Raw genomic sequence first — 27,457 nt, 5'->3', positions numbered from 1 at the left:
TTTATTCCACCTGACTTGGAGCTCATTCAGTGTGAAAAGCCCTATGCTCAGAGAGACTCTGTCCAAACAAACCAGTAGTATTTGGTTAATCTTGCAGCTGCCAGAAGCAGCAATTTTAGCAGGGGCAAACAAGACCCTGGCCAAAAAACTTAAAAGGAAAATTTGGGAAATAGGATGTCCTTAGGGGAGTTTGAAAATTTCTAAAATATTTCTGGAAATATAAAAGGTCATGTGCAAGTGAAGGGCTAAGCAAATACCCACTAAAGACCTGATAGAGCTCCACTCTCTAACCTGTGCTTGACTATGAGGCTCTGCACAAAGCAGGAAGAGGAGGCTAAGGCAGAGCTGTGAACTACCAGGACATGGAAAGCATGCCCCAATATACACAGGATCCCTTGGAAAATGATGGAAGATATACTAGTTTAAAGCATTTAAGAAAATCTGTCATATCATTACTTGTGACTCAGCCAATGAAACAAAGACTTCTGTAATCTTTATTTTGTATCTTGTATCTATACAAGATACAAAATAAAGATTACAAAAATAGTCCAGGAAGGTCACCACCAACAACAAAAATAACAAACCTATGGGATAGGGGAAGGGAAAATATGATTACCAGTGTTGTCACCTTATAATATTTAAAATACAATGTTTTGACAAAATAATTATTAGGCACACGAAGAAATAGTGAGATATGACCCAACCTAAGAATAACTGGTGTTCCCAAGGAAGAAGAGAAATCTAAAAGTTTGGAAAACTTATTTGAAGGAATAATCAAGGAAAACTTCCCTTGCCTTGCTAGACATCCAAATACAAGAAGCTCAAAGAACACCCAGAAATTCATCACAAAAACATCATCAACTAGGTATATAGTCATCAGGTTACCTAAAGTCAAGATGAAGGAAAGCATCTTAAGAACTATGAGGCACAAGCATCAGGTAAGCTATAAAGAAAAACCTACCAGATTAACAGCAGATTTCTCAGCAGAAACCCTATAAGCTAGAAGGGATTGGGGTCCTATCAATAGCCTTCTTAAACAAAATAACTATCAGCCAATAATTTTGTATTCAGTGAAACTAAGCTTCATAAATGAAGGAAAGATAAAGTCTTTTTCAGACAAACAAATGCAGAGAGAATTCACCATCACCAAGCCAGCACTACAAGAACTGCTAAAAGGAGTCCTAAATCTTGAAACAAAACCTTGAAATACAGCAAAATAGAACCTCCTTAAAGAAAAAAAAAATCTCATAGGGCCTATGAAACAGTAACACAATTAAAAAAAAAAAAGGTATTCAGGCAATAACCAGCATGATGACTAGAATAGTACCTCACATCTCAGTAATAACATTGAATGTAAATGGTCTAAATGCTCCACTTAAAAGATAGAGAATGGGCAGAGCACGGTGGCTCACACCTGTAATCCCAGCACTTTGGGAGGCCGAGGTGAGCGGATCACAAGGTCAAGAGATCCAGAACATCCTGGCCAATATAGTGAAACCCCGTCTCTACTAAAAATTACAAAAAATTAGCTGGACACGGTGGCGTGTGCCTGTAATCCCAGCTACTCAGGAGGCTGAGGCAGGAGAATTGCCTGAACCCAGGGGGCAGAGGTTGCGGTGAGCCGAGATCGCGCCATTGCACTCCAGCCTGGGTAACAAGAGCGAAACTCCGTCTCAAAAAACAAACAAACAAAAAAAAAACCAAATAAACTTAACAGATATTCACAGAACATTCTACCCCACAACTGCAGAATATACATCCTATTCATCAGCACAGGGAACTTTCTCCAAGATGAACCATTTGACAGGCCACAAAACAAGTCTCAGTAAATTTAAGAAAATCAAATTTAAATCAAGTACTCTCTCAGACCACAGTCCAATAAAATTAGAAGCCAACTCCAAAAGAAACCTTTAACACCAAGCAAATATATGGAAGTTAAAATCTGCTCCTAAATGATTATTGGGTCATCAATGAAATCAAGATGGAAATGTATAAATTGTTTGAACTAAACAACAATAGTGTATAAAAACCTCTGAGATACAGCAAAAAAAGGTGCTAAAAGGAAATTTCATACTATTCAATGCCTATATGAAAAAGTCTGAAAGAGCACAAATAGACAATTTAAGGTCACACCTCCAGGAACTAGAAAAACAAGAACAAACCAAATCTAAACTCAGCAAAAGAAAAGAAATAATCAAGATCAGAGTACAACTACGCGAAATTGAAACAACAACAAAAATACAACAGATAAATGAAACAAAAGGCTGGTTCTTTGAAGATAAACAAAATTGATAGATCATTAGCAAGATTAACCAAGAAGAGATAAGGTCCAAGTAAGCTCAATTAAAAATGAAGCAGGAGATATTACAATCAATATTACAGAAATACAAAAGATGTTCAAGGCTAATGAACACCTTTATACACAAAAACTAGAAAATCTAGAGGTGATGGATAAATTCCTGGAAATACACAAACGCTCCTAGATTAAACCAGAACGAAATAGAAACTCTCAACAGACCAGTAACAAGCAGCGAGACTGAAATGGTAATAAAAAAGTTGCCAAAAAAAAAGAAGTCTAGAACCAAACAAACTCAAAGCTGAATTCTATCAGACATTCAAAGAATAATTGGTACCAATCCTACTGAAACTATTCCAAAAGATAAAGAGTGAATCCTCCCTAAATCATTCTAAGAAGCCAGTATCACCCTAAAACCAAAATCAGGAAGGACATAACAAAAAAAATAAAACTACAGACCAATATCTCTGATGAACACAGACACAAAAATCCTCAACAAAATATTAGCTAACCAAATTCAACAGCATATCAAAAAAATAATCCACCATGATAAAGTGGGTTTCATACCAGGGATGCAGGGATGGTTTAACATACACAAGTCAATAAATGTGATACACCACATAAACAGAATTAAAAACAAAAATCATATCATCATCTCAATGGATGCTGAAAAAGCATTTGACAAAATCCAGCATTCCTTTATGATTAAAACCCTCAGCAAAATTGGCATAGAGGGGATATACCTTAGGGCAATAAAAGCCATATATGACAAACCCATAGCTGGCATTATACTGAACAAGAAAAAGTTGAAAGCATTCCCTCTGAGAACTGGAACAAGCCAAAGGGTGTCCTTCCTCTACTTTTTGTTTCTGTTTGCTTTGTCAAAGATCAGTTGGCTGTAAGTATTCGGGTGTATTTCTGGATTCTCTATTCTGTGCCTGTTTTTTTACAACTATCATGCTGTTTGGTGTATGGCCTTACAGTATAATTTGAAATCAGGTACTTTCACTACTTCTAATCAACACAGTGCTACAAGTCCTAGCCAGAGCAATCAGAGAAGATAAAGAAATAAAGGGCATCCAAATCGGTAAAGAGGAAGTCAAACTCACTGTTTGCTGACGATATGATCATTTTCCTTGAAGATCCTAAAGATTCCTACAGAAAGCTCCTAGAACTGATAAAAGAATTCAGCAAAGCTTTCGGATACAAGATTAATGTTCACAAATCAGTAGCTCTTCCATACACCAATAGCAACCAAGAGGAGAATCAAATCAAGAACTCAACCCCTTTTATAACAGCCTGAAGAAAAAAAATACTTAGGAACATATCTAACCAAGGAGGTGTAAGACCTCTACAAGGAAAACTACAAAGCACTGCTGAAAGAAGTCATACATGACACAAACAAATGGAAACACATCCCATCCTCATGAATGGGTAGAATCAATACTGTGAAAATGACCATACTGCCAAAAGCAATTTACAATTCAATGCAATCCCCATCAAAACCATCAAAATACCAACCATCATTCTTCACAGCATCAGAAAAAACAATTCTAAAATTCATATGGAACCAAAAAGGAGCCCACATAGCCAAAGCAAGACCAAGCAAAAAGAACAAATCTGGAGGCACCACATTACCTGATTTCAAATTATACTGTAAGGCCATACACCAAACAGCATGGTAGTAGTAAAAAACAGGCACAGAATAGACCAATGGAACAGAATAGAGAATCCAGAAATACACCCAAATACTTACAGCCAACTGATCTTTGACAAAGCAAACAGAAACAAAAAGTAGGGGAAGGAAAGGACACTCTTTTCAACCAATGGTGCTGGGATAATTGGCTAGCCACATGCAGGAGAATGAAACTGGATTGTCATCTCTCACCTTACACAACAATCAATTCGAGATGGATTAAGGACTTAAATCTAAGACCTGAAATTGTAAAAATTCTAGAAGATAACACTGGAAAAACCCTTCTACACATTGGCTTAGGCAAGGATTTCATGATCAAGAACCCAAAAGCAAATGCAATAAAAACAGACATTAAATGATTGGGACTTAAACTAAAGAGCTTTTACATGGCAAAAGGAACAGTCAGCAGAGGAAACAGACAATCCTGAGTGAGAGAAAACCTTCATGATCTATACATCTGACAAAAGACTAATAACCAGAATCTAAAACAAACTATAGATATCAGTAGGAAAAAAACAATTCCATCAAAAAGTGGGCTAAGAAAATGCATAGACAATTCTCAAAAGATATACAAATGGCCAACCAACATATGAAAAAAGTGCTTATCATGACAGTAACGATCAGGGAAATGCAAATCAAAGCCACAGTGGGATACCACCTTACTCCTGCAAGAATGGCCATAATCAAAAAAATTTAAAAAAAAACAGTAGATGTTGGGGTGGATGCAGTGAACAGGGAATACTTCTACACTGCTGGTGGGAATGTAAACTAGTACAATCACAATGGAAAACAGTGTGGTGATTCCTTAAAGAACTAAAAGTAGAACTGCCATTTGATCTAGCAATCCCATTACTTGGTATCTACCCACAGGAAAAGAAGTGATTACAGAAAAAAGATACTTGCACGTGCATGTTCATAGCAGCACAATTTGCAATTGCAAAATCACAGAACCAACCCAAATGCCCAAGGATCAACAAGTGAATAAGGAAACTGTGGTATATTTATATGATGGAATACTACTCAGCTATAAAAAAGAATGAATTAATGGCATTCACAGCCACCTAGATGAGATTGGAGACTGTTATTCTAAGTGAAGTAACTCAGGAATTGAAAACCAAACATTGTATGTTCGTGCTTAAATTGGTAGCTAAGCTATGAGGATGCAAAGGCCTAAGAATGATACAATGAACTTGGGGGACTTGGGTGAAAGAGCAGGAAGGGGGCAAGGGATAAAAAAAAGCCTTCAAATATGTGCAGTATATACTGCTCAGGTGATGGGTGCACCAACATCTCACAAATCACCACTAAAGAACTTATTCATGCAACCAAATACCACCTTTACCCCAATAACTTACAGAAAAAAAAATTTAAATAAGTATTTACAGCACCCTAAATGAGTCGTTTCCTTCCTATCTATAAGTGGCACCAAAAGTAACTTCTTTCAATTCCAATCAACAAACTATGATTGATTAGAACCAGTTACTAGCCAACATTCTAACAGTACTACAAAACTCTTGCATTTTAACAGCAGTTTATAAATTACATATAATTCCTATATTTTAATATTAACCCATCATAAATTCTACTACATTAAAAAATGTGATTCAGCTGGGCGCAGTGGTTCATGCTTGTAATCCTAGCACTTTGGGAGGCTGAGGCAGGTGGATCATCTGAAGCCAGGAGTTCGAGACCAGACTAGCCAACATGATGAAACCCCGTCTCTACTGAAAATACAAAAATTAGCCAGGCGTGGTGGCTCATGCCTGTAATCCCAGCTACCCAGAAGGCTGAGGCAGGAGAATCGCTGGAACCCAGGAGGCGGAGGCTAAAGTGAGTTGAGATCACACCACTGCACTCTGTCACAAGTGTGACTCTTTATTCGGTGACTCTGTCACAAAATAAAAAAAAAAGAAAGAAAGAAAAAAAGAAAAATACTATTCAAGTAACTATGAGAAGGCTCAATTCTCAATAGTCCTAAAATGCTTTCCAATATCCAATTGGACAGTTACTACAAAAATCATTCTGTTAACATTAAATGAAAATACATACTTGTTTCTGAATAAAAATTTTAATTGCACAAGTAATATTCAGCTTTAAATTTTTAAATTAAAATTCCTATTTTAAAATTTAGAACATAGAGACAGTTCTCTTCGACACTCTCCAACGCAGTCCTATACTCCCTGCTCCTTAAAGATAACCACTATAATAAGAATGTTATTTATCTTTCCAGATCTTTAAAAAAATATTTATCCTCCACCATTCACACATACACACAGAGAGAAGTTTTTTCTTTTACAGAAATAGTGTTGGTTGAATATTTACTTCACCTTGTTCTTTTTTTTTTCATGAAACAATTAAATCCTGATTTAATATTTTATAACATCCCATAATACAACTAAACATTTTGTCCAATCTTTAATTCAATGGATGCTTAAGACATCTCTTAATATTTTGATAGTATAAGTAATACTGAATTGAAACCTCTGTATCTGTTTCCTTGTGAAAGTGTTCAAGGGTTTCTCTGCAGCAGATATGCAGGGTAGACACTGCTGGATCACAAACACTGTACAGGTTTACATTTTTTAGAATCAGGTCTCACTATGTCACCCAGGCTAGAGTGCAGTAGCAATTTACAGGCAGGATCACAGCTCACTGCAGCCTCAAAGGCCTCCAATGATCTTCCCACCTTAGCCTCCCAAGTAGCTGGGACTATACGTGCTCGCCACCACGCCTGGTTAACTTAAAAAAAATTTTAGAGACAGGGTCTTGCTATGTTGGCCAGGCTAGTCTCGAATTCTTGGCCTCTTGGATCGTTCCACTTCAGCTTCTCTAGTAGCTGGAACTATAGGTGTGTGCCACTGCACCTGGCCATATTTACTTTTCAATAGACACTATAAAATTACCTTTCAAAGTATCTCTACCAATTTATACTCTCAGCAATGTGGTATGAGAATACCCATGTTCTAGCCAACATTAGATGCTACAAAATATTTAAAATTTTGCCAACCTGATAGATGAAAAAATAATGTCATCTTGTTTTAGTTTGCATTTCTCTAATCACTAGTGAGGTGGTGCTTCTTTTGTTTATTGGGCACGTGCATTTCCTCATCTGGAGCTGTTAATTCCAATTTATCTATCAGGATATCTTTTCTCCTGATTTGTAGGAGTTCTTTATATATTTGGATACTGTCCTCCATGAGTAGCAAATATATGTGTAGAAATATTTTTCTCCCAAACTATTTTTGTCTAACTTTATGTATTTTTAACTATAAAATATGTTAAATTTTTGTTGTAAAAACTATCAGACATAAGACCCAACACCATAAAAACCTTAGAAGAAAACCTAGGCAAAACCATTCAGCACAATGGCATAGGCAAGGACTTCATGACTAATACACCAAAAGCATTGGCAACAAAAGCTAAAACAGACAAATGGCATCTAATTAAACTCTAGAGCTTCTGTACAGCAAAAGAAACAATCATTAGAGTGAACCGGCAACCAAAAGAATGGGAAAAAATTTTTGCAATCTACCCATCTGACAAAGGGCTAATATCAGAATATACAAAGAACTAAAACAGATTTACAAGAAAAAAACAAACAAACCCATTCAAAAGTGGGCAAGGATATGAACAGACACACTTTTCAAAAGAAGACATATATGAGGTCAACAAACATGAAAAAATGCTCATCATCACTGGTCATTAGGGAAATGCAAATCAAAACCACAACCACATTTAGATACCACCTCATGCCAGTTAGAATAGCGATCATTAAAAAATCTGGAGACAACAGACGTTGGAGAGGATGTGGAGATATAGAAACACTTTTACATTGTTGGTGGGAATGTAAATTAGTTCAACCATTGTGGAAGACAGTGTGGCAATTCCTCAAGGACCTAGAAATAGAAATTCCATTTGACCCAGCAATCCCATTAGTGGGTATATATCGAAAGGATTATAAATCGTTCGATTATAAAGACACATGAACACGTGTGTTCATTGTGGCACTGTTTACAACAGCAAAGACCTGGAACCAACCCAAATGCCCATCAATGATAGACTGGACAAGTAAAATGTGGCACATATACATCATGGAATACCATGCAGCCATAAAAAACAATGAGTTTGTGTCCTTTGTAGGGACATGGATGAATTTGGAAACTATCATTCTCAGCAAACTGACACAAGAACAGAGAATCAAACACCACATGTTCTCACTCATGGGCAGGTGTTGAACAATGAGAGCACGTGGACACAGAGAGGGAGCATCACACACTGGGGTCTGTTGGGCGGGCTAGGAGAGGGACAGCAGGGGTGGGGAGGTTAGGGAGGGATAACACGGGAGAAATGCCAGATATAGGTGATGGGGGGATGGAGGCAGCAAACCACATCGTCATGTATGTACCTATCCAACAATCCTGCATGATCTGCACGTGTACCCCAGAATTATACTTTATAATTTAAAGTATAATTTAAAAAAACAGACATCTTATCTACAAAAAACCATCAATATTTTCCATCAAAATGTTTCCTTCAAAATATTTTTCCTATCAAAAGATTATATTTTTCTTATGTTTAGCTTTAACTGAAGGAAAATTTGGGGTTATATTTAAGCCTTCACTCCATCTATAACCTATTTTTATAAATGTAAGAATCCAAATTTCTCAAAGTACTACAAAACTGGAAAATAATATGAACAGATTAAAATTAAACAATATTATAATAATGAAGAAAATCACGATTGTTTCCATAATGGCAGGAAAAGCATGATAAAATTAAAAAAATCTATTCATCATAATGAATCAATAAACTAGGAATAAAAAGAACTTTCATACTTTGATAAGGGATATCTTTTTTTAAAAATATAGCAAACACGCCAGACTTTTTTCTTTTTTTGAGACAGCATCTCGCTCTGTCATCCAGGTTGCAGTGCAGTGGTGCAATCTAGGTTCACTGCCACCTCTGCCTCTGGGTTCAAGCGATTCTCCTGCCTCCTGAGTAGCTGGAATTACAGGCACCTGCCACCACGGCTGGCTAATTTTTGTATTTTTAGTAGAGATGGGGTTTCACCATGTTGGTCAGGTCGGTCTTGAACTCCTGACCTCGTGATCCACCCACCCCAGCCTCCCAAAGTGCTGGGATTACAGGCGTGAGCCACCGCACCTGGCCACACACAGATTTTTCATCATGCCAAGGGAAGAGCTGATATTAAATACTTCCCTAACCATGAATGCTCACAGAGCTTGCTGCTACTGGCATGCCATGTCATATACCTATAAGATCTGGGTCACAGCATCTGATTATACTAGGGAAGGGCTACTTCCCCTTAAAATTTATGCTAGGTTGTGAAATTGGGCTTAAACCAAAACTATGCCACATTATATTGCTCTTGTATCACCTGATCACAACAATGAGTAGCAGGAGGCTCTGCATTTAATGCAGTTTAAAAGCTATAAAGCCCAAGGTTGTACGCCGCATCCCAGAGTATGAAAATGCCATTAGACTTCCACACACTGACACAGAAAGAATGGACAAGTGCATCTGGTGTTACTCTAGGCTCTATGAGTTTTCCCCAATGAATGTTACTCCAGTAGGCTTTGTATGAATTCTGCTTGGCCCTTTGTGCTTAATTACGTAAGAACTGTCACAGAAAGTTGGACATCAGGTCAGGTTTCTACTACAATTTTCTGGAAGTAAAGCAAAGGACCAGAGGTGAAAGATTCATTTTGGCATTTTGGCAGCATGCCCAGTCATCGGGATGGCTAATCACTAACTGCAAATGGAAAATAGCTCTGAAATCCCAATGAATAAAATATCTGGAAAATAAGACTAGCCAGGTTGGAACTCCTTAGTTGTTATTAATGGCCTTGGGGAGAATCTCCTAGGAAGAGGCAAATTCCAGTGAAGGGAAGGCTAAGCAATCCCTGATGAAATTATACAGATATACACAGAGAAGTAATGATGTAAAACAAGAGCTGGAAAATACTCTTACAGAAAAGTAAGGGAGGAAGATTTTCTCTAGCATACTTTTACGATAATATAAAGAAAGCTATTATAATAAGGCAGAGTGTTACTGGCACATAAACAGAAATAAAAAGCAGTGGTGAATCTGAGTCCAGAAACAGACCAGTGCATATAAAGACACCTGATTTATAACAAAGCTAATATTGTACAGTAGTGGGTATAGACAAATGGTGCTGAGATGATTAGGTACTCATATGGAAAAGAAAGAAACTGAATTGCTACCTTATACCATATCCATAAAAGAAAAACAAAATGAAACAATTACAGGTATATTATAAACCTATAATATGAAAGCTGAAGCTGTAATGCTTATGGAAAATAGTAAGAGGATATATTTATGAACTTAAGGTAAGAAAATGTTTCTTGACCAAGACACTAAACACATTATTTCTAAAGTAAAAGGCTGATAAATGTGACTACCTTACACTGAAGAAGTTCTATTCATCAAAAGACACCAAGAAAGGGAAGAGACAAGCTATAGTATGGGAAAAGCTATTTGCAACACACACAATCAACAAAGGACTTACATTTAGAAGACATAAAGAACTCCTAGAAAATCAATGGGTCAAAGCAGAAAACCAAATTAAAAACTGGGTAAAACTCAAACAGGTATTTCAATAGAAAGAATATCCGAATGGACAGTAAACATAGAAAAAATTTGTCAAACTCATTAGTAATAAGAAAATTACAAATTAAAATCTCAATTATTTGCCAAGGACACAAAGACAATTCAATGGAGAACAAATCATTTTTCATGAAATGGTACTGAGATGACTAGATAGCCATATGCAAAAAGTTGAACCCCTATCCCACAGCATACACAAAAATGATCTCAAAATGGATCAAAGATCCAAATGTAAAAAAAGGTAAAACTATAAAACTCTTAGAAAACAGGTGTAAATCTTTGTGACCTTGAATTAGGCAATGGTTTCTTAGGTATAATACCAAAAGCACAAGCAAACAAAACACAGATAAATCAGACTTTATCAGAATGTCAAATTCTGTGTTTGAAAGAACACTATCAAGAAGGTGAAAGATAACCCAAAGAACTGGAGGAAACATTTGTAAATTATATATCTGATAAGGATCTAGTGTTCAACATATACAAAGAACTACTACAATTCAACAATAAAAGACAACCTTATGTTTTAAATGGGCAAAGATTTTAAACAAGCATCTCTCCAAAGAAGATATGCAGATTGGCAATAAACACATGAAAAGATGTTCAACATCATTGTTCACTAGGGAAATGCAAATCAAAACTACAATTAGATTCACACAACCTCTTTGCACCTCCTAGGGTGGGAATAATAAAAAAGACAATGACAAGTGTTGGTGACGATGTGGAGACACTGGACTCTGATACACTATTGATAGAGATGTAAAATGGTGCTGCTCACTTGGAAAATAGTTTGGCAGGTCCTCAAAAAGCTAAACACAGAGTTATATTATGACCTAGCAGTTCTACTCCTAGGTATATACCTAAAAAAACTGAAATGTATGCTCACATAAAAACACATGACCATTTATAATAGCATTATTCATTAGGAGATAAAAATGTATACAAGCCATTTGTCCATCAACAGATGAATGGATAAATAAAATGTGGTATACTTCTACAAGGTAATATTATTCAGCCATAAAGAGAAGGAAGTACTGATATTTCTACAATATAAATGAATCTTGAAAACATTATACTAGGTGAAATAACCCAGAAATAAAAGACCCCATATTGTATGATTCCATTTATATGAGATGTCCAGAGTAGGCAAATCCAGAGACAAAAAATGAATTTGTATTTTCCAGGGGGAGAGGGAAAAGGAGAATGCAGAGTGACTGTTAATGGGTTGGGAGTTTTCTTTTTGAGGTGATGAAAATGGTCTGGAATTAGAGGTGGTGGTTACATAGCTTTGTGAATATACTATAAATTAACCATATACTTTTAAAAGGTGAGTTTTATGGTTCATGAGTTATATCTCAAAAGCTACAAGCTGGGAAATTAATAAGGAAATACAAAATAGAATTTAAGTGAACAAGAGCTCTAAGCAAAAACAAGTGTGAAATCTTACAAGAAAATACTAAATGAACAAAACAAGATGCGACTCTCTTAAATGCACACACACTCCCTTTTCTTCAGTGTGCACTTTTTGCTTCGTAACAAAATCTCTGTACTTTCACTATTTTCTGACTCATCCTTGAATTCCTTCTCATGATGGTGTCAAGTCTGGACAACAGCTGGGGCTGAGATCCCATTGGCATTTGGGGATCCCCCTCCAGCTCACCAGTATCATCTTTGTGGCCATCCAGCCCAGAGCCTTATCAACCAAATTAGAACCGCTAGCAGTTGGTAAGTCCCATTGGGGCCTTAATTGGAGTCTTTGCATTCTCTGGAGTTACTGCTACTTTCTTCCTTGTTCCTACAGCCTGACTCTCCTCAGCCATAGCACCTCTGCTCCCTCCAGCTGGAAAACCCAGTTCACCCTGACAGTGACAAGCGGAGGTAGAAAGGCTTTGACCTGAACACGGAGGTGTCTCAGTCCTCCTGGACAAGAGGCTAATGAGGGTTAGTAGAGTAAAATCCCACACCGTGGAGTGGCTAGACAGCTGCCATGGAGCGTTATGACTTTTTCCTAGGAAAGGTCTTCTGTTCTTCCAAGGGACCAGCTGTGCCAAGACACTGACCTTGGTTGAGAACTGCTTTCCCTTTCCCATCTTTCTTTAAACCCTGCTTTTGCAATTTTCTCTTCTCACGCTTCTTCCTCATACTTGACACAAAAGTTTAGTGAACTCTGGACATAGCAAAATAGGCCCACTGGAATGCCAAAGCCAAGCCTATTGTTCTTAAGGGGGCCCTTCAAGGTTGCTATTAACTGGCCATGCTGAATTATCTATACTCGCAAGTTTTACTTGGTAATAAATATTCAGATGGATGCCAGCAGGCTTGCTGCTTTCAAATTATGTCCACACAGATCCTACTCAACCTTGAAAGCAAAGCCCCAGGGGCCATGGATGCCTGGGGAACAACACTAGGGCTCCAGGGACACCTGGACACCAAGGCAGCCAGCCAAGGGAACAGGGACAACTGTCTTCCTGGCCTAGCCATAAAGCTGGTGTCAAGATCCAAGACACTGCTGGGGCTGAGATTCCAGCAGCATTTGGGGACTATCCCACAGCCCACCAGTATCATCTTTATGGCCATCTAACCCAGAGAATCATCAACCACATTAGAACCACCGGCTCATTCACCTGGCATTTTGTAAATGCTGGAACTACTCCCTCTGTGAGGGAAATATACTGTTATTTCTTTTATCTTTCAGGTCATTCCCAGGACAAGTCAAAGCTACAGGTGACTCTCTTTTAGAAAATGGGGTACAACAGCCAGAGAACAGGACCCTAAATTATAATACCATCTTGCAATTAGATCTTTTCTGGAAACATCAGAAGGAGTGGACTGAAACAGCCTATGTATTAACACAAGCCTTCATGGCTACTTATCAGAACCTTAACCTTCACGGAAATTGCTGCCTTTGTTATGCTCACATCCCTTTAGGGGAACCAAATGGGATAAGAGATACACTGCATGATCCCCTTTTGGGAAATGCAACCCCAGACTCCTGCTAGTCCACCTCCTTACCAACCTTCATACCCTTCTCTACAGAAGGAGCAGAATCCTGCTGGGGCAGCATTTCCTACCTTCTCGACCATTCTAAGTTATGTCCACTTGGGGAGGTGGCCAGTAGAGATGGATGCTGGGACTATCTGGGTGCATATACCTTTTGTGACGTCTGATCTAGCCTACTGCAGACAGAGGTTGGGCCAATTTTAAGAGGACCTAACTAAATTTATGGAGGAGTTTTGGGCTGTCTCACTCTCACTTAACTTGTGGACATATACATATTATCTTGTCCATGTGTTATACCCCTGAGGAAGAGCAGCGTATCTGGGCACAGGCCGAGGCTTAGGCTGACAACTTGTCAACTGGGGACCCCGAGCAATATACTATGGAGGCCATGTCTGTGCCTAACAGTGGAACACAGTTGATAATTGGAACTATCAACAGGGCCAGGTTTATCTAAGAAAAAAAAAATCACATAGCGACTTGTTTAGTGGAAGGAATGAAAAAAATGTACCACTAAGCCTGTGAGCTATGATAAAATCAGGGAAATAAAGAAAAGATGAAAATCCTGCTGGATTCCAGGGGTGCCTTGTGAAGGCTGTTAAAAAAATATACTAACATTGATCTCAGTAAGGATGCTGGCCAAATTTTTCTAGGGACATACTTCATTAGTTATTCAGTGCCTGACATCAGGAGGAAATTACAGAAACTGGCTTTGGGATCCCAAATGCCTATTAATCTAATGTTTGATGTGGCTTTTAGGGTATTCAATAATAGGGACAGGGTTATAGAGGCTGAAAGGGCCCAACATGGCAAACACTGGGACGGAGAGCAGGCCCAAATGACAGCGGTGGCTATAAGCAGTGGCCTACAACCTCAGGGTCACCCAGGGGGATTCTTCACCCATGGACTAAACAGCCCTAACAGCAAACCTATAGGTAATGGTTGCGGATTCTAGTGTAGGAAGGTGGAACACTAGAGGAAGGGGTGGTTCATGGTATAAGATCTCAAGGATGCTTGTGTGTGTGTGTGTGTGTGTGTGTGTGTGTGTGTGTGTATCCCTCTGCACACTGACTCTCAATATTTGTTTAAGTGGACTAATCCTGAAACCATTATTACCCAGCAGTACACCCGCACAGTACTGCCTCAGAGCTTTAGGGATAGCCCTTACTTGTTTGGCATTGCCTTGGCATGACAATTAAGGGAGCTAGAGCTAGAAAGGGGAGCCATGCTCCAATATGTGGATGACACCCTTGTACATAGTTCCACTAAAGAGAACTCACATAAGAATGCTATTCAAGTCCTAAACTTCCTGGGAGAAAGAAGATATCAGGTCTGTCCATCTAAGGCCCAGATTTCTAAAATGGAAATAAAATATCTGGGATACATCTTAAGCCCAGGAAACCAGATCTCGTCTGACAAACAAAAGGAGCCTATCTTAAAGATGAGATCTTCATAAATGAAGAAGCAACCATAACTTTCCTAGGTATGGCACGATTTGGATCCCAGGATTTCAGCTCATTACTAATCCACTGTATGAGGCCCTAACCAGGCCAAAGCATGAACTGCTTGGAGGGGCTTGCACTATAACAAACCTCATCTTCTGTTCTTACGTTAACAATTCAGTATTAGCTGAACTACAACTTCAAAAGATTTACCAGCAGGCTATCCATCTAAAAAATTTCAGTAACTCCACCACTCAAGCCATCTGGGACCCCATCAAAGGATACCTACCTACTGTGACATGGTTCCTACCTTTCCTAGGATGTCTACCTTTCCTAGGATCTCATCTATCCTCTTATTGCTGCTTGCTTGTTTAACCTCCTTATAAAGTTTATGTCTTCAACAATTCCATGTCAAAATGATGGTCATGCAAGGATTCCAAGCAATTCCTGCCTCAGGTTCAGACTCTTCTGATGACCCACCCTTGGGACCCTTAGAGCAGGCAGCCAGGCAGGGCCAACGCCCGTAAATTGGCAGGAGGTACCTGCAGAAAACTGACCTCCTCCCTCATCAACCCTTAAGAATAAGGGATGGAAGTCCCTGAGGCCCTAAGAGGGATAAAATGAGACAGGAATAATACTAGGTGGTCACTTGAGTATAGAAAATTTCAGCCAGCGGTTTCATAAGACTAGAGGCTATGGGCTAATAAGTCCCTGAAAACAGTGTGTGGACCAAACTGGCTAAGATCTCCCAGACCCAATATGGCACTGGATTTGACCTAGGTTTCACCTAGGACCTCATTATATGCTCATTAACATACTAAGTCACACACCCATTGGCACCATGACAGTTCCAACAACACCCACATTTGGTATGAGTGGGTAGCGCTACAGTTCAGAAACATCTCTACCTTTTCCTAGAAATTTTCATGAATATTCTACCCCTTTAAAGCAACCCATAAAGGTAGCAGCCCCAAACCCCCTTGCATGTAATTCTTTCTGGAGTATACCTGCACTCCCCTTTCTTGAGTGTATACATTTCTCTTTGCAGTAAATCTCTGTACTTACACTAGAAAAAGAAAAAAGACACAAAACAGAACATGATTCTATTGACATAATGTTCAAAATGAGGCAAAACTAAACTTTACTGTTTAGAGATGCATACCCAGGGTAAATGTGACATGAAATTAGGATAGTAATTTGCTCCGGGGGGGAAATAATCATAATCAAAGAGGATACATGTAGCATTTCTGGGGTACAAAGAAATGTGCTACTTCCTAATGCATGTGGTCATTATAAGGGTGTTCCACAGCAAGTGTATATAATATACACACAACTATTATGTTTTATCCATATAGAGTTTTTAATTTAAAATTTTAGAAAGAATACTGCATATTCTCCCTTAGGTACAGAATTCTAAATAGGAGGTCAATTTTTTTTTATCAGTAACATACAAATCAGTTACAGTCTTACTTTTTTTTTTTTGAGATGGAGTCTTGCTCTGTAGCCCAGGTTTGAGTGCAGTGATGTGATCTTGGCTCACTACAACCTCAGCCTCCTGAGTTCAAGAGATTCTCTTGCCTCTGCCTCCCAAGTAGCTGGGATTACAGGCACCTGCCACCACACCCAGCTAACTTTTGTATTATTTTTAGTAAAGATGGGGTTTTGCCATGTTGGCCAGGCTGGTCTTGAACTCCACCCACCTCGGCCTCCCAAAGTGCTGGGATTACAGGCATAAGCCACCGTGCCTGGCCCAGTCTTACATTTTTATACTTGATTTCTCCGTTTTTGAATCAGTTGTGTTAAAGTCTCCATGAAAAGATCAAGAGAACTTAGTTTCCTGTATTAAGTTTTTGCTTTGATATTTTGAAACCATATGTTGTTAACATTAAGTATATATAAGTTCATTCCTATTGTTTTTGGACCATTTTGTCAAAACACAAAATTCCATTTTGCCATTTTTATTTATTTATTTATTTTGAGACAGTCTCTGTCACGCAGGCTGGAGTGTTGTGGTGCAATCTTGGCTCACTGCAACCTTTGCCTCCCAGGTTCAAGAGATTCTTGTGCGTCAGCCTCCTGAGTAGCTAGGACTACAGGCACACGCCACCATGCCCGGCTAATTTTTTGTATTTTTAGTAGAGACAGAGTTTTGCCATGCTGCCCAGGCTGGTCTTGAACTCCTGAGCTTAGGCAATCCACCCACCTTGGCCTCTCAACGTGCTAGAACTACAGGCGTGAGCCACCATGCCTGGCCCATTTTGTCATTTTTAGTGCTCTACACACTGATTCCTATTCTGACTTATATTAATATTGTTACATGGCATTTTTTATGTGTGCGAATGTATAGCTAGTATGTATTTTTTATATATTATTTTGAATATTTCTTGTCATTTTGTTTACAAGAGTCTTTTGTAAAAGCATAATAGGTCTCTTGTTTCATTTTGTTTACCCAATCTGAGATTCTTTTAATACATAAATTCACTTATATTCATTGTGATAAATGTTATGTTTTGTGTTCTCCAAGATGACCCCCCAACATATCCTAAAATTCCGCATCTTTGTGTAGACATTAAATACACCAGAGTTCACCTGTGTGACCAAAGGAATACATGAGAGGTGATGGCCTCTCACTTTTGAGATTAGGTTATAAAACACTGCAACTTCCATATCAGGCTCACTCTCTCTCTCTCTCAATTTACTTGCTTTGGGAGAAGCCAGGTGCCACGCCGTGAGAACATTCAGGCAGCCTATAGAAAGGCTCTCAAAGTGAGAAATGAAAGTATCTGACCAACAGCCAGGGAGAAACTGAGGCTTGTCAACAACTATATGAGTAAAATTCTAAGTGGATCTTCCAGGCCCAGATGATTGCAGCCTTGGCCAACAACTTGATTATAAACTCATGAGGGAAGAAACTTGAACCAAAACTGGACAAATTCTCTCAGATCCCTGACCATAGCAACAGGGGGATTATAAGTATTTCTTATAAGCTGCTAAATTTGGGTCCAATATACCACACAGGCAGAGATAACACATACAGTTACACTTACTTGTACCCAATTTTTGTTGTCTATTTGAAGGCTTTACCTCACTCATTTTTTTCCTTACCAATTTTCAATCAACTTTTCCTCCCTCCATTTTTCTTTAACATTTTGAAAGTTTTACATTCAATTTGTGGTCTTCATATAATTAAATAGTATATTAGTTATATTTATAATTGATATTACAATAAAGTTTTATATTATTACCATATTTTCCTCCCAAACAAGATGATGGCGCACAAACACACAGCATACTTTTACTTCCACCTAATAGCACCTTCCTTTTTCTTTTTTTGAGACAGAGCCTTGCTTTGTTACCCAGGCTGGAGTGCAGTGGCACAATCTCAGCTCACTGTTACCTCTGCCTCCTGGGTTCAAGTGATTCTCCTGCTCAGTCTCCTGAGTAGCTGAGATTACAGGCATGCACCATCATGCCAGCTATTTTTTATATTTTTAGTAGAGACGGGGGGTTCACCATGTTGGCCAGGCTGGTCTCAAACTCCTGACCTCAAGTGATCCTCCTACCTTGGCCTCCCAAAGTGCTGGGATTACAGGCATGAACCACCCTGGCTGGCCAACCACCTCCCTTTTTTTTTTTTTTTTTTTTTAAAGCCTATAGCTTCCGGTATTACCAGACAGTCTTGCACCCAAGTACTAACCGGGTCCAACCTTGCTGGGCCTCCAAGATCAGATGAGATCTTGTTTAGGGTGGTATGGCCGTAAACTAATATCATCTTCTACACCATTACTTATTATCCTCTGAATTTTTGAGCTTGTTACTAATTAAAAAAAAAATTTTTTTAAACATCAATTCAGAATTATCAACTTTTATACCCAAAATAAGAACAATCCAGCTAAGACACTCTCAAACCCCTCACCTGCAAAAATTATATGGGAAAATAAATATTTACTATTCTTTTAATCTGGTGTTAGGTATGACAGTATGAAAATCATAAGTGAATTACCATAAAATTAATGTGCTCCTACCTCAGAGATAATCACTATACTAACTTTCAATACCATAGGTTAGTTTTGCCAATGTTAAGTCTAAAATTAACATAAATGGAACTATATAAAATATATTATTTTGTGTATGACATCTTGGTGAGACTTACGTGATTGCCTTTAACAGTAATTGTTCATTTCCAATATGTATAATATTTGACTATATGAATATACCACAATTTATTTTTTGATTCTAGCACACTGATGGACATTTGGACTACTTCCATTTTGTGGCAATTCAGGCAAAGCGGCTCACATCTGTCATCTCAGCACTTTGGGAAGCCGAGGTGGGTAGATCATTTCAGGTCAGGAGTTCAAGACCAGCCTGGCTAACATGGCAAAAACCCCATCTCTATTAAAAATACAAAAAATTAGCCAAATGTGGGGGCACGTGCCTGTTATCCCAGCTATTGGGGAGGATGAGGCAGGAGAATCCCTTGAACCCGGGAGGCAGAGGTTGCAGTGAGCTGAGACAGTGCCATTGCACTCTGGCCTGAGCAACAAGAGCAAAACTCAGTCTCAAAAAAATTTTTTTTGGTGGTAATTATGAATAATACGACTATAGGCATCTTGTAGTTAATCCTTGAACAACATGGGGTTTATAGTGCAAACCCCACGCAGTTGCAAATCCACATATAACTTTTGACTTCCCCAAAACATCACTACTAATAACCTACTATTGATCATCTTGCTGATAACAAAAATAGTTGATTACCACATGTTTTATGTTGTATGTAATATATATTATATTGTTACAATAAAGTAAGCTAGAGAAAAGAAAATATTTTAAAAATCATAAGGAAGAGAAACTATATTAACTATTCATTAAGTGAAAGTGGATCATCATAAAGGTCTTCATTCTCATCATCTTACATTGAGTAGACTGGGGTGGAAAAGGAGGTCTTGCTGTCTCAGGAGTAGCAAAAGTGGAAGAAAATCCAGGTATAAGTGGACTCATGCAGTTCAAACACATGTTGTTCAAGGATCAACTGCATGTCTTTTAACACACAAATGTACGAATTTCTGTTTGGTTATTTATAAGCCAATTGGGGCTGTAACTAGGGGTTTGTGGAAGCCACAGATCAATTTAAGAAGATGTATCTTTACAATATTGAACATTCCAGTCTAAAAACATGGTGTATACCTCTATTTATTTAGGTCATACTTTAAATAATACTGTATAATTTTCTATGTAAAGACACACACAAATTTGGTAGACACCTACCCAAGGATTTGATTCAATATAATTACAAATTGTGCCATCTTTTCAAAAGTTTATCTTTTTGATTGGTTGCTTGAATTAGAAATAAAACTAATTTTGGATATTGACTCTCTATCCAGCAACAATGGTAAATTTACATATGAACTCTAATAGATAATGTACAGGTTATTTTGCAATTGCTATATATACAGCCATGTTGTCTGCAAATAAAGAGAGCTTTATGTCCGCCTTTCAAATTTTTAGATATTTTATTTTCTTCACTTATTACACAAAGTAGGACTTCTAGCAAAATACTACTTAAAAAAATAAAATGGCAGGCATCCTTGTTTCTCTCATTCACAGACTCAAGGGGAAAGCCTTTAATAGCCCACCAATAAGTATAAAGTTTAGTGGGGTTTTTTTGTACTGTTGTCAGAATAATCATGTTCCCTTCCAGTCCTGGTTTGCAAAGATTTCAATCGTGCATTACCATTAAATTTTATCAATTGCTTTTTTTTGTATCCATTAAGACATTAAGACTCTCCTCCTATATCTTTAAAATGAAGTATATTATGCTATCTTTTACTGTTAGATCAACCTTATACTTTTAGAATAAACCTATATTGGGAAATATTTGGTCATTGTTTCTTCCTATCTTTTTTGCTCCATTCTATCACCTTTGCTTCTAGATTCCAGTTACATATGTGTTAAGCCACTTGATCTTATTCCACAGTTCTTTGAGGCTTTTTATTTTCTTTAATCTGTTTTCTCTCTGTTCTTCAAATTAGTTACTTTCTATTGTTCTATCTTCAAATTCACTAACTTTCTTTGACTCTCTCATCAGCCATTTCTAATCTGCTGTTAAATCCAATCAGCAAATTATCCGATTCAGTTATTATACTTGTTGGAGCAGAATGGCTCCCCAAAGATGTCCATGTCTTCACTCCTAGAACTGATGAATATGTTACATTACAACGTGGCAAAGGAATTTTGCAGATATAATTAAAATTGTCACCTACATTATCCAGGTAGGTGCAATCTAATCACATGAGCACTTTAAAACAGATGTGCTAAAAGAGGAGGCAGAAGAAATATGGCAGAAGGGCAAGTCAGAGAGATTGAAAGTGCAGCTCAAATTACCATTGCCGGATTGGACATGTATGAATCAACACGCAAGGGCTCAAGAGAGGCCTTTAATTGCTCATTGAAAGCATGAGAAGGAATACAGGCAACCTCTAGAGGCACAGACTAACCTCCAGCTGAAAGCCAGCAAGGAAACAGAGACCAACAACATAGTCTCAAGGAAATGAATTTGACCAACAACTTATATGAGGTTGGAAGTGGATTCTTCCCCAAAGCCACAAGTAAGCAATAGCACCTTATCAACATCTCAAACTTTAGCCCCATGATGCCCATGTCAGACTTCGAATCTATAGATCTATGAGATAATAAATGGATCTTGTTATAAGCCATTACATTTAAGGGTAATTTGTTATGGCAGCAATAAAAAAACTAACAAATTTTGGTACCTGTAAGTGAAGTGTTATTGCAACAAATATCTCAAATCATAGAACTGACTGGAATCAGGCACTGAGTGGAAGCTGGAAGAATTCTGCAGAATATGATAGATGATGCCTAGTTTTGAACAGACTTGTAAGACATCTGATCTTAAGCGATCCACCCACCTCAGCCTCCCAAAGTGCTGGGATGCCTATAGTCCCAGCTTCTCAGGAGACTGAGGCATAAGAATGGCTTGAACCCAAGAGGTGGAGGTTGCAGTGAGCTGAGATTGTGCCACTACACTTCAGCCTGGGCAGCAGAGCAAGACTATATCTCAAAAAAAAAGAAAAAAAAGAAACAAGAAGAAAAGAAAGAAATCTGGTCAGGGCTTATGAACTGCCTATAGAAATTTGGACTTAAAAGATGCTGTAGTGAGGGCTCAGAAGGAAGTGAAAACATGTTAATGTAAACTTGAGTAAGGTAGATCTTTGTTATTATGTATTGGCAGAAAGCTTAGGGAATTTGTGCCCTATAGTTATTTGTGAAGCAGAACTCATAAATGATGAAGTTGGATTATTCACTTGAGAATTCCAAAAATGAAGCTGTGACACAGTTTCATCTTGCTGTTTATAGTAAAATACGAAATTACAAATTTCACCTATAGAGAGCAACTTTGGCCTGTGCCCCTGAGTTCTAGCCTGCCTGCAATCTTCCTTCCTGACAGCCTGTCCTTTGAATTTTACATTTGCTTAGTCGGCCCTCAAATTACGTAATAAATAAGCAAATCTCTACATACTTATATCCTCCAGGTTCTGCTTTTCTGGTTGAGCCCTGACACAGTACTTTTAAGTTCTAGAATTTCAACTTAGCTCTTTTTGCAGTTTCCATTTCCCCTGTTCATTCATGATAACTATTTTCCATTATAGTTATGGATAAGGCTGGGTGTGATGGTGCACACCTATAATACCAGCACTTAGCGAGGCTGAGGTGGGTAGATTTCTTGAGCTCAGGAATTTGAGACCAGCTTGAGCAAAATGGCAAAACCCCATCTCTACAAAAAGTCAAAAAATTAGCCAGGTGTGGTAGTGCATGCCTGTAGTCCCAGCTACTTAGGAGGCTGAGGTGAGAGGATCACTTGAACCTGGAAGGCAGAGGTTGCAGTGAGCCAACATCACACCACTGCACTCTAGGCTCTGCAACAGAGTGAGAGACTCTGTCTTAAATAATAAATAAATAAAGTCAAGGACAAATTTATAATAGATGCTTCAAAATTTTTGTCTGCTAATTTCAATGTCTGATCATACCAGGGTCAGTTTCTATTGATTGCTTTTTCTCTTGGCCACTAGTCATATTTTCCAAATCCTTTGCACTTCCGGTAATTTTACAATCTATTAAACATTATAATGATATATTGTAAAGACTCTAGAACTTAGGGAGTTTGGCTGGGATCAAATGCCAAACTTTATTTCCTCCATAGTGAGTTGCAGCTGAATTCTCCTCTCAGTTTTTTCATCTTACATCTTACAACTACTACTTTTGGCAGGTTTCCTATTCTCCTCCATGTACACAGTTCAGTGATTAGCCAGTGATTTTTGCAGAGTTTAAAACTGATTTTGGGCCGGGCACGGTGGCTCAAGCCTGTAATCCCAGCACTTGGGAGGCCGAGGCAGGTAGATCACGAGGTCAAGAGATCGAGACCATCCTGGTCAACATGGTGAAACCCCATCTCTACTAAAAATACAAAAAATTAGCTGGGCATGGTGGCGCGTGCCTGTAATCCCAGCTACTCAGGAGGCTGAGGCAGGAGAATTGCCTGAACCCAGGAGGCGGAGGTTGTGGTGAGTCAAGATTGCGCCATTGCACTCCAGCCTGGGTAACAAGAACGAAACTCTGTCTCAAAAAAAAAAACAAAACTGATTTTGAGACTCATTCCTTTTACAGCTCCCTCCTTTCCAGGATATCCACTCCAAGTTTTCAGTTACTCTTCCAACCTCAAACTATTTTGACCACTCTGTCTGGGAAAAACTGTAGCTTTCTTTCATCCTACACTGAGGAATTGTAGAATGCCCTCAAGAGAACAGCCACAAACACACAAATTTCACCCAGTATAGCTTTTGTCAACTGCTTCCCTCCAGTTTTTGCTTGCTTTTCACCACTCCCCAGTATTTTCAAATTGTTATGGGTTTTCTTCATTTAGGGGAGGGATATCTTTGTACTAATAACAATCATTATGTGCAGGAGGATTAAGCTGGCCAAACTACACCATTACTGGAAGGAGGAAGCTCAACTGAATATTTTTAAATATTCCATTTTATCTTCTCTGTTGACATTTAAGATCTATATGTTTTATAAAGATTTTTTTGTTGATTATAATATTCATCCTCAAGAGATTATAACATTCATCCTTATCACAGTATATCATCAAATAACAAACTACTTCGTGAATGTTATAAAAACTTTACAAATGTCTGTTTTTCTCCCTTATGCCCTTTATACTACTATTTTCATATATTTCACTTCTACATATGTATAGGCCCCACAATATGCTGCTGGTTTCAGTAAAAACTGTATATATTTACAATTTACCTACATATTTACCTTTTAATTTACCTACATATTTACCCTTTCTGTTGTTCTTCATTCCTCCTGAAGATACAGGCATTCATCTACTATCATTTCTTTTTAGCTGGAAAAACTTCTTTTAGCATCTTTATGATGTAGGTATGCTGGACACCAATCCTTTCAGGTTTTGGTTTTTGTTTTTTCCTGCTTGAAAATGTCTTAATTTCACCTTCATTTGGAAGGATATTTTTAGAGTATAGAACTCTAGATTGACAGTTATTTGTTTCAACAATTTTGAGATGTCCATTTTCCTCTGATTTTTCTAATGAGAAATCAACCATTCTTATTTTTGTTTCCCTGAATCTAATGAATCTAATGTGCTGTTTAAAAAAAAAAAAAAAAAGCAACTTTCAAGCTTTTCTTTCATTCTTTTTCTTTTTGTTTTCAACTTTTTACTTGTGATACAGATGACTAGGTTATGATTACGTATGGCTTTATTTGTCCTACTTGAGTGTCACTGACCATCTTGGATTCATTTTAGGTTTGTTGTTATTGTTTTTTGAGATGAGGGGTCTCACTCTGTCACCCAGGCTGGAGAGCAGTGGTGTCATCTCAACTCACTGTAACCTCTGCCTCCCAGTCACTCATGCTCAACCGATCCTCCCACTTCAGCCTCCCAAGTAGCTGGGGCCACAGGCCTGCACCACCATGCCTGGCTAATTTTTGTATTTTTTTCTGGTAGAGATGGGGTTTTGCCATGTTGCCAAGGCTGGTCTCAAACTCCTGAGCTTAAGTGAGCCACCTGCCTCAGCCTCTCAAAGTGCTAGGATTACACCCATGAGCCACCACATCTGGCCCCTTTCATTCACTTTGGAAAATTCTCATCCATTGATATGGTTTGGCTGTGTCCCCACACAAATATCAACTGAATCATGGGAGCAGATCTTTCCCATGCTGTCCTCATGACAGTGAATAAGTCTCAAGAGATCTGATGGGTTTAAAAATGGGAGTTTCCCTGCACAAGCTCTGTCTCTCTTTGCTTTCTGCCATCCATGTAAGAGATGACTTGCTCCTGCTTGCCTTCTGCCATGATTATAAGGCTTCCCCAACCACATGGAACAGTTAAGTCCATTAAACCTCGTTCTTTTGTAAATTGCCCAGTCTTGGGTATTGCTTTATCCGCAGAATAAAAACGGACTAATATATCCATCATCTCTTCAAAGATTTACTTCTGCTCCATTCTGTTTCCTTTCCTTCTGAGACCTGTTACACAAGTATCTGACTTTTCGATATATTCCCTAGGATTCTGATGTTCTATTCTTTTATTTCTTTATTTTTCTCCCTATGCTTCAGTTTGGACAATTTCTACTGACTTGTCTTCAAGTTCTCTTTTTTTCACTGTGTCCAATCTGCTATTAAGTGCTTCAAATAATTTTTATTTTTGACATTGTATTTTTTGGTTCAAGATTTTTTTTTCTAGTTTCTATGTATCTATTACATTCCTTACCCATTTACACATTTTGTCCATCTTTTCTACTCTTTAGTGGAAAGATGTTAACTTAAAAAAGTTACAAAAGTTCACTTTACAAAATGGCTTTAGTGTTCACTTTACAAAAGTTGTTTAAAAGTCACTGCCTACTAATTTCTAAAGTCACCGCTTTCTGATTTCTATATTTGGGTCATCTGTAAGTTGGCTTCTACTGACTGCTTTTCTTCTTTTTGTTTATGGGTCGCATGTCCCTCTGTCTTTTTTGACTGTTTGCCAGACACTGCCTGTAAAGGTGCAGTAGAGACTGATGCAAATAATACTTACCATTAGAAAAGTGCAGGTCCTTTTTCATTTTTAGCAGCTAATAATTGATCTGGGTCAGGACTTTGCTGCAGCTTTAATTAGATTCAGTTATCTGCTGTTTACAAATGATCTGAGAAACAGAACAGGCTTCCCCTTTCAGTAGGACTTTGATAGTGGAGGCAGATTCTAGAGAACTTTCTCTGTGTGACATCTCAGTTTCCCAGGCCACATAAGAAATCTTTGTTTTGGAATTCAGCTGTAAACCTTTCAGGCTGGGAAAGGGGTCTTTTTTGCTCCCTAGATCCACCCCCAGATTATATACCTCAAACGATCTCTTCCTTTCCTGCTCTTTCCTAGCTTTCAAAATGCTCCTAAAGTATACTTGGTAAGTCATATGTGCCTCAGACTTGCAGAATGATCTTGGGCAAATTACTAAATATAGTACTTCAACATTCTCTTTTATAAAAATAAAAGGGATAGATGGAGTAATTCTTAATGTCCCTTCCAACTTTCATATTTAATTATCTACATATCTTCTGATAAATGCATATTTTTTGTTCAATATCAGTCTGTTAATGTGCTATTAATAAAGTACACATACAAGAGCATATATTAAGGCAAAAAAATGTTACTTGAAATTCTATAATTGTTTTAAATTAAAAAACATCGAATTCATCAATAAAGTCAGCACTGCCCAAAAAATATTCATGAAGGAAACAAACTCTAAGGTATATTAACTTGCAAATAGAAATAACTCAAGTTTAGGAGAATACACCTACCCATCCTCAGTTTCTTTTAGTAAGCGACTGGCAATTCGGATCAGCATGCAGTAAGCAAACTGTGACTTGAGACCAGATTTAGTAAACTTATTCAACATCTTGGAAACAGCAAGTCGATCATTCTTTCTCAGGTGATACAGGACTCCCAATGCATGGTACTAAAGAACATGAAGAAGAAGGTAGCACATGGATTAGAAAGATGACAAAATATTTACACAAAAATAAAATCACATGGAACTAAATTAAAGACTTTTTTAAAATACCCAAGTCAAATGTACACAAATAGAATATCTTCTTCACACTGAACTAAACACAGGCAAGACAAAAAGGATAACAGTTTCTAATTTAGAAGTTGTAAATTCAGACTGGACACGTATAAAGGAGGTGACATATAATCTGAAGATGGTACTAGCAGGTTCAACACTGGCTCACACAACCTCAGTACACACGCTCACAGGTCCAAGGCTTTACCGGTGTTATCTGTCTCTATGAGTGGCTTTACA

At 38.0% G+C, this 27,457-nt stretch overlaps 1 protein-coding gene across 7 annotated transcripts in view; it reads right to left on the bottom strand.

Annotated features, from left to right (window-relative positions):
- COPG2 (coat protein complex I subunit gamma 2) overlaps positions 1–27,457 on the bottom strand; it is a 150,571-nt gene that overhangs the window by 59,908 nt on the left and 63,206 nt on the right. For all 7 annotated transcript variants that reach the window (XM_054237697.2, XM_009003063.5, XM_078343749.1 and 4 more), the window contains one exon: positions 26,955–27,112. In XM_054237697.2, coding sequence (XP_054093672.1) covers positions 26,955–27,112 — 158 coding nt within the window. The remainder of the gene's footprint in view (positions 1–26,954; positions 27,113–27,457) is intronic.

The sequence above is a fragment of the Callithrix jacchus genome, chromosome 11 (genome assembly GCF_049354715.1).
Source record: "Callithrix jacchus isolate 240 chromosome 11, calJac240_pri, whole genome shotgun sequence".
NCBI classification, from domain to species: Eukaryota; Metazoa; Chordata; class Mammalia; order Primates; family Cebidae; genus Callithrix; species Callithrix jacchus.
Note: the sequence above shows the minus strand (reverse complement) of the source record. Positions and strands in the feature narration are given on the sequence as shown.